The following is an 11,353-nucleotide window of genomic DNA, read 5'->3' as shown; positions in this document are numbered from 1 at the left end:
ATATTAAGAAGAGGTGGCAAGAATACACAGAAGAACTGTACAAAAAAGATCTTCACAACCAAGATAATCACGATGGTGTGATCACTGACCTAGAGCCAGACATCCTGGAATGTGAAGTCAAGAGGGCCTTAGAAAGCATCACTACGAACACAGCTAGTGGAGGTGATGGAATTCCAGTTGAGCTATCTCAAATCCTGAAATACGATGCTGTGAAAGTGCTGCACTCAATATGCCAGCAAATTTGGAAAACTCAGCAGTGGCCACAGGACTGGAAAAAGTTAGTTTTCATTCCAATCCCAAAGAAAGGCAATGCCAAAGAATGCTCAAACTACCACACAATTGAACTCATCTCATGCGCTAGTAAAGTAACGCTCAAAATTCTCCAAGCCAGGCTTCAGCAATACGTGAACCGTGAACCTCCTGATGTTCAAGCTGGTTTTAGAAAAGGCAGAGGAACCAGAGATCAAATTGCCAACATCTGCTGGATCATGGAAAAAAGCAAGAGTGTTCCAGAAAAACATCTATTTCTGCTTTATTGACTATGCCAAAGCCTTTGACTGTGTGGATCACAATAAACTGTGGAAAATTCTGAAAGAGATGGGAATACCAGACCACCTGACCTGCCTCTTGAGAAACCTATATGCAGGTCAGGAAGCAACAGTTAGAACTGGACATGGAACAACAGACTGGTTCCAAATAGGAAATGGACTACGTCAAGGCTGTATATTGTCACCCTGCTTATTTAACTTATATGCAGAGTACATCATGAGGAACGCTGGGCTGGAAGAAGAACAAGCTGGAATCAACATTGCCAGGGAAATATCAATAACCTCAGATATGCAGATGACACCACCCTTATAGCAGAAAGTGAAGAAGAACTAAAAAGCCTCTTGATGAAAGTGAAAGTGGAGAGTGAAAAATTTGGCTTAAAGCTCAACATTCAGAAAACGAAGATCATGGCATCTGGCCCCATCACTTCATGGGAAATAGATGGGCAAACAGTGGAAACAGTGTCAGACTTTATTTTGGGGGGCTCCAAAATCACTGCAGATGGTGATTACATCCATGAAATTAAAAGACGCTTACTCCTTGGAAGAAAAGTTATGACCAACCTAGATGGCATATTGAAAAGCAGAGACATTACTTTGCCATCAAAGGTCCGTCTAGTCAAGGCTATGGTTTTTCCAGTGGTCATGTATGGATGTGAGAGTTGGACTGTGAAGAAAGCTGAGCGCCGAAGAATTGATGCTTTTGAACTGTGGTGTTGGAGAAGACTCTTGAGAGGCCCTTGGACTGCAAGGAGATCCAACCAGTCCATTCTGAAGGAGATCAGCCCTGGGATTTCTTTGGAAGGAATGGTGTTGAAGCTGAAACTCCAGTACTTTGGCCACCTCATGCGAAGAGTTGACTCATTGGGAAAGACTCTGATGCTGGGAGGGATTGTGGGCAGGAGGAGAAGGGGACGACAGAGGATGAGATGGCTGAGATGGCTGGATGGCATCACTGACTTGATGGACGTGAATCTGAGTGAACTCCAGGAGTTGGTGATGGACAGGGAGGCCTGGCGTGCTGTGATTCATGGGGTCACAAAGAGTCGGACACGACTGAGCAACTGAACTGAACTGAACTGTACTGAACTGATCACCTACTATATTAAGCTGAATAATGTTCACCCAAAGATATTAGGTCTTAATCCCCAGAACATGTAAAATGCCACAACTCATTTGGAAAAGGAGCTTTTACAGATGTGATTTAAGGATTTGGGGTTATCTGGGTGGGTCCAAAATGCCATAGGCTTCCCTTGTAGCTCAGTAATGAATCTGCCTGCAGTGCAGGAGACCCAGGTTCAATCCCTGGGTTGGGAAGATCCCTTGGAGAAGGAAATGGCAACCCACTCCAGTATCCTTGGCTTGGAAAATCTCATGGACAGAGGAGCCTGGTGGGCTGCAGTCCATGGGGTCACAAAGAGTCGGGCACAACTGAGTGACTAACACACACACACACAAAGAGAAATTACACACAGAAGTAAGTCATGTGATAGAAGCAGAGTCAGAGAAAAGATGCTGTGGAACCAGCTTTTAAAGTGGAAGAAAGGGATATGAGTCAGGGAATGTAGCTCCAGAGGGAGTGTGGCCCTGCCAACACCTTGATTTCAGCCCAGTAAAGCTGATTTCCAACTTTTGGCCTCTAGAACTGTGAGAGAATTAATTTCTGTTGTTGTAAGCCATGACATCTGTGGTAATTTGTTACAGCAGCCACAGGGAACTAATGCACCTACCATGGCTAGAAACTTCCCTAAGTGTTTGAACAAAACAAAGGTCTCTACCCTAACAGAGCTTAAACTCTATTCTCAACAGATACTATGCCATGAATATCATTAGCAAGTAAACTGCATAGCATGTAAAAGGTGACAAATGATACGTGAAAAAGGCAAAAAAGTAGGGTGAGTGTGGAATTGGTAGTGTGTGGTAGGGCTGGTGGGCAAGTTGAAATTTTAAATACAATGGCTATGGTAAGCTTCCCTGAGAAGGTGGTGTTTGAGCAGACTGTTTTAATTTGTAGTATTCATTTTTAAAAAAGAGGAGAAAACTAAAGCACTGGACAATACTGTGTAAGTTGGGGAAGAGGTGATCAGTACTAAAGTTTTCTAACATCTTTGTATTAATTGGGAGGAAAATTTAGACACTCATTTTAGATTTTAAGCATACATACTAAGATATCGAAGGTAATCAGTAAAAGAAAAGAAATAGAATATATAATTTCCAAATAAGTAGTGGGGAAAATGGAATAAAAAAGTATACAAACAGAACTCAATATATGTGTTTTTTTCTTAAAGCTGAGAAAGGAGAAAAAGCAAAGAAAATTCAGGTAGAGAGCAACCAGTAAGATGTTAGAAACAAATGCAAATAGATGTAATTTTCCAGTTAAAGGACAGAAATTGTCAACCATATTTCAGTAAAAAAAAAAAAAATTTAATGTATATTATGTAAAAAAAAGGACAAAAATTGCCAGATTAGGGGAAAAAATGAGAAAATTCATCTAACATGAAGAGACTCACTAAAATATGAGAATATAAAGAAAGGCTATTAAGCAAATACTAGACAAAAGTCAGAATAGTTATTTTACAACAAAATCTAAAACCAACTCAATAAGAAATAGAAAATCAGATAAAAAAAAAAAACTGCTAAATGGAGAGACTGAATCAATAATAAAAAAATTCCCCATAAAATCAAGCCCAGGACCAGATAGCTCCATTGGTGAATTCTAGTAAATATTTAAAAACACCAATCCTCAACTTTGAGGACTTCCCTGGTGGCTCAGATGGTAAAGCGTCTGCCTAGAATGTGGGAGACCTGGGTTCAATCCCTGGGTTGGGAAGATCTCTGAGAAGGAAATGGCAACCCACTCCAGTATTCTTGCCTGGAAAATCCCATGGACAGAGGAGCCTGGTGGGCTACAGTCCATGGGTCACAAACAGTCGGACATGACTGAGCAACTTGACTTTCTTTCTTTCTCAACTTTGGGGCTTCCTCAGTGGCTGAATGGTAAAGAACCTGCCTAACAATGCAGGAGATGTGGTCGGGTTCAATCTCTGGGTCAGGAAGATCCCTGGAGAAGGAAGTGACAACTCATTCCAATATTCCTGCCTGGAAAATCCCATGGACAGAGAAGCATGGTAGGCTACAGTCACTCCATGGGGTTGTAAAAGAGTCAAACATGACTTAGTGACAAAAACAACAAATAACTTTTCAACTTTAATCTAGTTTCATATTGACTTTATAAACTATTTGACTTTAAAGATTTGGATGAAACAACGTTTATACCTGTGCTTGATTTTTCTAAAACAGGACAGTTAAGAATACTCACCTTGAGGATTCCTGGAAATCACCCATTACCATCCTTTCCCCTCTACACTCCTATAACATTATCATCAAACCATCACAAAAATAAAGAGAAATTTAAAAAATAACACTGACAACTATGAATTCATTAATCATTAGGAAGGTTTTAAGTTCTGTGGTTTTATAACATTCTTACAATATCTGAATTTTAAAGATCTTCTCCAGAAATTTTTTTTAAATAAAAAGTTTTATTGGAGAAAAATAGAACCACCACGTACACAGGGAAAAGAGCACAAAAATTCAACTGATACAGAACTGAAAGTCACAACTACCCAATGTTGTTTGCGATTACTTTTCCATTTCTTAAATGGCTTCCCTCAATTTTTAAAATAGTCTTACCAATTTTTTTCAGCTGAAATAGCATCAAAATTTCAAAACATTAAGAGCCTCAGCGAAGGGACCAGCTTTTAAGATAACAACGGTGACACACCACGAGTCTCCTAATAGGACCAATTCTACCGAAAAATTCCTGAAGCACGTAACTACTGAGTGTGGTAGAACAGTAGCTCAGAGACCATCAGGGATTAGTTAGAACACTGACTTAGATTAGACGGTCCAGTATGCAGAGAGAGCAAACAAAAAAGCTGCATTTCCCTGTCAGATGAGTTCATGTAAGAAAACCAAGGAGGTGCTAAGAAAATACAGGCAACGTCTGCTCAAAATAATTAAGGCGGCATTCTAAATACCACATATTATTCGACAACAGTGTGTAAAGTGATGCAATTAGAAAACAGCCAACTTAAAAACAAATATGGTCACAGGTCCTTGAGAACTCAAGAAAACAATCAATAGCAAACACAAGAGCTGAAAGTCTTCTCAGCTGAGGGTTAGGATCTAGGTATTCTTCCCAATAGCTTCAAATAGTCAAGGAAATAAACTGCTGCAAAAAGCATTATAGCAGTTCTGATTTTTTTAAACCAAAACAAAATTTCTGCTTCTCTTCCAAGATCAGTTCCCTTCAAAACTTCAGGAAAAACAAACAAGGAAGCAAAATAAAACCCCAAATACAAAACCCAAAACCACTGATGGTAAAGAGAAGCTTTTCACTCACATTATCAATTTGAAAAAAACAATACTTTTGCTGTTTTTCTATGTATGAACAATCCTAAGACATTCCTCTGAAAAGCAGGTGTCCAGTGGCTATGAGAACTCTTTACCTTCAAGCAACTTTGCAAAGAATAAGATCAGCATAATACAGAATTTGAAATCCCAATGAGGGGGTATGTAGGGAAAATGAGGAAGGATCTAGTTCTATCTAGGGCTTTAAGGAAGTTAAAATAAGGATGACAGGAAAGACTAATATGCCAACAAAAAGGAGAGTTGCTGCTGCTGCTAAGTTGTTTCAGTCATGTCTGACTCCTAGCAACCCCATGGACTGCAGCCTACCAGGCTCCTCCGTCCATGAGATTTGCCAGGCAAGAGTACTGGAGTGGGGTGCCATTGCCTTCTCCAAAGGAGAGTTGAGGTGCTTCCAAAAAAAACTTTGGTAGAGAAAATAGGAATGCTAAATCCCAGGAAGCCTGTAACAATCTACAATTGGTCCAAGTTAAAGACAAAACTGTCCAAACAATTTTGAAGTCTAAAGGCAGTTGAAAACTAGTTTGTGAATTTTTGCTCTTGTAAAAAGTTACAAAATGTGGGTTTGGTCTCTTTTGCAATGTTCATATTATATTCATTTTTAATATGAAGAAACAGTTGGGTTTTTCTCTCCTACCATGTTCTTCTAGCACAACTGATCAGCAATTTTCTATTTCAGCTATTTTTATAAGTACCTGTTAATCAGCACAGTAAACTCAGGGCTGAACCATATACACACATCTCATAAATCGAACATTTTAGGATATGTGTATACAAGACAATATGTAAGCAACTGTCCCTCTACTTGAAAACTTGTTTCCAAATAAAAATTTTAAAAACATCCCTTTCAGTGTAACAGAACATTACTTAGTAAAATATCAAGAGCTATGACAACGTATTTTTCTCTTCAAGGGAAATCACAAAACAGGTGAACAATCAAGTCCAGGGTGGTTTTTCTATTTGATAAATACATCCAGAACTCTGTACAGTAAATAAAGTTTGCATGCAGTTTAAGTATCTTTAAATGACATTTTAAGCAAATAAACCTTTTGCTTCATAATTAAATGGTGTATAAGAACCCCCTCCTCCTTCTTTAATAGCCATAAGGACCTCTTCCCCAGTTCCAAATAGGAATCATGAAAACCGGGTACTTTCTTAAAGAGTTTTCTGCACATCATACTAAATAACATGCAAGGAGTTCAACAACATTCTTCTTAAAGGTAAGTATTACTCTTTAAATGGGCATGTTAACCACTGAAAAGTCACTCAACTATTCCCATTACACTGCTTCATTTGGTCATTGGTAGTATAAAATAATTCAAACAACAACAGGTTAGTTTATCCACTGGCTATTGTATATGACAGCAACTGCTTCAAGGCCAACAACGTTTTATGCAATGTAATTGTACTGGTTTGGATTTTCTTTGTCTCTCTCCATGTAGTCCCGGTCAATTAGGGATTCTATTCTCTTCTTAAGATCAGCAGGCTGTAAGAGAAGGCAACTTTTCAGTGTTCATAACCCAATGGCTCAAGCCCCTTTACCAATACTCGATTTAAAAGAAAAAAAAAAAACAACAGCTTTGGCTCACTCAATGTATTTAATCTCCTTAATATTTTTTTTCTTTTTCAAATCTCCTTAATTTTAAAGAGGAAAGCATGATGAAAATAAATCAGGTTAAAAATGTTTTTCTACTATACCTATACTGTCATATCTTGTCCTACTGTTATATAGTACATTCTCTATTTTAAAGAGGTCTGCTAAGAACCAGCGATTCTCTGCACAAATACAAAAGACCATCATAACTTCACATGAAGAACATGTTATAGTTTAAGGAAACAGAATGCTATTTAGTTTTGCCAAGATAGTTTGAGAAGATAACTAGATCCTAAATTTGGAAAAAAGCTGGTTCTCAAAGTCAGGTTTTGTTGCTGCTGTTGTTGAGTAGCCAAGTTGTGTTCAACTCTTTGAGACCCCCATGGACTGTAGCACACCAGGCTCCTCTGTCCTCCACTATCTCCCAGAGTTTACTCAAATTCAAAGTCAGGTTGCATTTTTATAAATTACAGATATACTATGGAAATCACTATTTACAAGATTACTACAACAAATGGCTTGATAAGTGAAGTTATCATCTCATAATTCAGATCTCTGTATTTCAGGTTTAATGTAAGATTTAACTGTTACTTGCCCAAAATGATTTGAATTTTTAAACTCTACTTGTTGAAAAATCATTAAGAAAGCTTATAGCTTGTTCTCAATTGCATTCTTAACTGTTGGGCAACAGAAGTCCACTGTCTTTTGTATCTAGCCTTAAAGAGAATATAATCTTGCTTGCTAACAGCTTTTCAGATTGTGTAAAATGCCTACTTGATCAAGAAACTTAAAGAGGGAAAGTAGTTTGATTGGGCAGTCAAAATTTCAGTGAAATGTGAATTCCAAAGTTTGAAAATCGAATGACTTGCTCTTAATTATGGCGAAAGACCAAAAATATCAGCATATTTATTATAGTGGTCCTAATAACTTCCTTAGCTAGCTAGTATCAGTGGGCTCTCTGGCTGGAGGTGAAATGATTGTTAAGGCATAGGATGAGGGTGAGAGTGTGGTCATGAGCAGACAGTATCGACAGCTAACAAGCATTTATGTGTCAGGCCCAGTGCTAAGTTTTTACAAGTATCATCTCATTTATGCTTCAAAATAATCCTATGAGGTAAGTACTATTATCATCTCCCATTTTACAAAAGAGAAAACAAGCTCAAAAGGTGAAACAGCCGAGAGTCTATCCAAAGTCTAACAAGTATTTATCATCACAAGAGTTTGGGAATCTTCTACAACATGAGATACAGTCCAGTACACCACCACATTGTCAAAGGTGCTTTATTACTGGGAATTTATATTGAAACACATCCATGTGATGACTAATTTTAGTTTGCCAGAACTATCACTAAATTTTACAAAAAGATGCCTAATGATGACATTATAGAGTTTTATTAAATTGGAATATAATTGCCTGTATGGTTTTTTTTTTTTTTTTTGCCTGTATGGTTTTTAATGGACCCTTACACAAGCTAACTAAACAGAAGACTTAAACAGAAGACTTAATTAAAATAACCACATCTATCAAATAGCAAGGTATTCTTAGGAGGAAAAAAAACTTTTTAAGTAACAAAGAAGCTAAAAAAAAATTAAAGTGAATAAACTTGAAAATTTCAAGTTTCAGGTATAAGAGCTTTTATAAATTGTTTTCCCCTTTTGTCACAGCTGCCCACATATGCCAACAAAGGTTGTTTTTTTTTAATCATATATATGAGCACGAGAAATGAAAACTTTTGTCCCTCTAAATGGTCTTCAGGTTTTAGTCAATGTTTGTAAGATTTGTATCTATAAAATCTAATTTATATACATATAAAACAATATAATTTTTATATATAAGCAGCTCAGTAACAAAATACTTAAATACCTACCTTGACTGGAAATTTCAACTGGTTGTACACTTCTGAAACAAGGAGATTGTGGCTAAGTGTCTTTCTCATCTTCATAATTCGAACAATTGCAGCATCAATTTGATACTGTCTATCTTGAAATACTCTTTCTGTGGTACTAGCTTGTTCTTCAACCTAAAAAAAAAAAAGTTTTAAACTTAGAAACTATACCTGAAGTGAAACCTGATTACTTACACAAACTGTATGTTTTAGGGCCATGACACAATTAACACTTTAAATATGCTGAATTATCAAAAGAAACCTCATAAATACAGACAATGACAAAAAAAACCCCCTACAAACATAATTCCTGTTTGTCCTAGTGTCCTGTATCAATGAAGTAATGCCAATATTAGTTAATAGAAAAATACCATCTTGGTTTTTCTAGAGAGACAGCTGATGAAGAATGTATCATTTCCTTTTACTCTGTTCTCGTAATCTTAATGTGTCACAAGCAGTTGCTGACCAGATTTCTGTATAACATTAGCTTTATCTGTAAAAGTGACTGACACTGACATCTGACTCAAACAAAATATGGTACCACCCAGCTAAGCTAATTAGAGTCAAACTTCAAACTTTAAAATTTATTTTGTAATACATAAATCAGAAATGCACAGTTTAAAAAGCCAGTTAACCAATTTTAATGTTACAGCTAGCATGTTCCTCTTTAGTACTTAAATTAAGAGTAGTTTGGGCTTTTTTATTTTTTGCCACACAGTGCAGTTTGTAAATTCCCTGACCAGGGATTGAATCCATGCCCCTTGAAGTGGAAGCACAGTCTTAACCACTGGACTGCCAGGGAAGTCCCTAGTTCGGGCATTTTGTAGTCAGCTTCTTTCTGATACAGCATACATGTTTTAAAATGACACGGTAATTTAAGGGAACATCACACCTTTGATGTGAATGTTAACAAGACAGGAACTTGTCTGCAACACTGACCTTTGTGCTATGCTAAATCACTTCAGTCGTGTCCGACTCTTTGCAACCCTATGGACTACAGCCTACTAGGCTCCTCTGTCCATGGGATTCTCCAGGCAAGAACACTGGAGTGGGTTGCCATGCCCTCCCTCCAGGGGATCTTCCTGACCCAGTGATTAACCTGTGTCTCTCATGTCTCCTGCCTTGGCAGGTGGGTTCTTTATCACTAGCGCCACCTGGGAAGCTTAACATGGACCTCTGAAAGTCAAAGTGAAGGTCATTCAGTCATGTCCAAGTCTTTGTGACCCCATGGACTATACAGTCCATGGAATTCTCCAGGCCAGAATACTAGAGTGGGTAGCCTTTCCCTTCTGCAGGGGATCTTCCTGACCCAGGGATCGGACCCAGGTCTCCCGCATTGCAGTGGATTCTTTACCAGCTAAGCCACAAGGGAAGCCCAAGAATACTGGAGTGGATTGCCTATCCCTTCGTCCAGCAGATCTTCCCAACCCAGGAATTGAACCAGGGTATCCTGCATTGCAGGCGGATTCTTTACCAACTGAGCTATCAGGGAAGCCCACATTGACCACTACCCCATATAAGAACTTTTTCTCCAGTACTACATTAAACCTTGTTGGGATTGAAACCAACTGGTTTCAGGAAATGCTGCAGTTGCTGGTTTCCTTAATAAAAGTCTCTTACAAACTCAAATGACAAAAAAAAAATATTTACTGTTGATCAAAAAAGTACTAACTAAATCATTTCACTTTCACCAAGGAAGCTGGCAGACAAAGAAAAAGAAAATATAATCTTTAGTGCTGGCGAGGGCACAGTGAGACAGGCACTCATGCTATCAGTGTAAATCAGTCCAGTCTTTCTGGAACACAAAATAGCATAATAAATTAAGACTCTTAAAATGTTCACACTCTTTAACCCAAAAGATCTACTTCCATGATAAATTTATAAGGGAAGATCAGAAAGATTAAGATTTAGGTACAGAGATGTACCTTGCTGTTTTATTTATAATACTAAGAAGTTAGCCCACCAGGCTCTGCCATCCCTGGAATTCTCCAGGCAAGAACACTGGAGTGGGATGCCACTGCCTTCTCCCCTACCCCCTGCAAAACCCTGCAAAATCAAATACTGAAATACACTGAGCTAGATACAGGCCCAGATAATATTAAGGATGCTGGTGGTATTCTATGCTAAAATCTTCTTTATAAATCTTTACTGTGAACACATATAATTCCAGTACATCAGGATGAGGAGAATGCAAAAAAAAGTACCGTTTCTTTCATCTGAATTTGATTGATCTTTATCCTGAAAAGTTTGTGCTTGAAATCATCATTACAAATGAACTTGTCACCATCTTCGATATCTTTACCCTTTGGATTTTTCGCCAGAACTCTGGCTTTGCCACAAGCCAATGACTGCAATGTTCTCCTTAACTCTCCATCCTCTGAAGAAGAAAGAGTGGTTTAGCTATCTGTAACTAGCACATCAACATGGACAGCTGTAGCTCAGTCTAGCTTCTACCCTACCCATCTATTACAATTGTTTCCTTTTTCCTCAAGGTTCATGAACAACATCCTCTTTATCCCACCGAATCGCTTTTTTCCTGGTCATCCTCTAAAGGCTTCAATTATCATTCCATGTGGATAACCATCACACCTTCAGAAATGACATCCTACTTTTCCCCAGTCCCACATTTAAAGGCTACCTCCACCTGGCTTTTATATGCTCATCAATTTCAGTATGTCCAATATTTTAGTCATCATCTTCCCTATAAAAATGCATCTTCTTTCCAATTGTTAGTCATGAAGCCACCAACCTACTCTGGTGAGAAATCCTGGAATCATCTTTTAACTCTTTCCTCTCCTTCATCCTCCATGTATCTAGCAGTTGCTTCCTTAGAGATGCCTTGTCTCTCTTCTCATTGGCCTCACTGTAGTCTAAGCTCTTTGTCACTTTACGCC

The 11,353-nt window shown here is 38.1% G+C and overlaps 1 protein-coding gene across 6 annotated transcripts in view; it reads right to left on the bottom strand.

Annotated features, from left to right (window-relative positions):
- Positions 1 to 4,070: 4,070 nt before the first annotated feature.
- Positions 4,071 to 11,353, bottom strand: part of CUL4B (cullin 4B) — a 45,824-nt gene continuing 38,541 nt past the window's right edge. For all 6 annotated transcript variants that reach the window (XM_086389694.1, XM_086389697.1, XM_086389693.1 and 3 more), the window contains 3 exons: positions 10,664 to 10,836; positions 8,442 to 8,594; positions 4,071 to 6,465 (listed from right to left, as the gene is read on the bottom strand). In XM_086389694.1, coding sequence (XP_086245820.1) covers positions 6,370 to 6,465; positions 8,442 to 8,594; positions 10,664 to 10,836 — 422 coding nt within the window. In that variant the 3' untranslated portion in view covers positions 4,071 to 6,369. The remainder of the gene's footprint in view (positions 6,466 to 8,441; positions 8,595 to 10,663; positions 10,837 to 11,353) is intronic.

The sequence above is a fragment of the Bos grunniens genome, chromosome X, assembly GCF_055505025.1.
Source record: "Bos grunniens cultivar Pamir isolate PY7600 chromosome X, Bosgru_T2T1.0, whole genome shotgun sequence".
In the NCBI taxonomy this organism is placed as follows: domain Eukaryota; kingdom Metazoa; phylum Chordata; class Mammalia; order Artiodactyla; family Bovidae; genus Bos; species Bos grunniens.
This window is presented reverse-complemented; position numbering and strand designations above follow the sequence as displayed.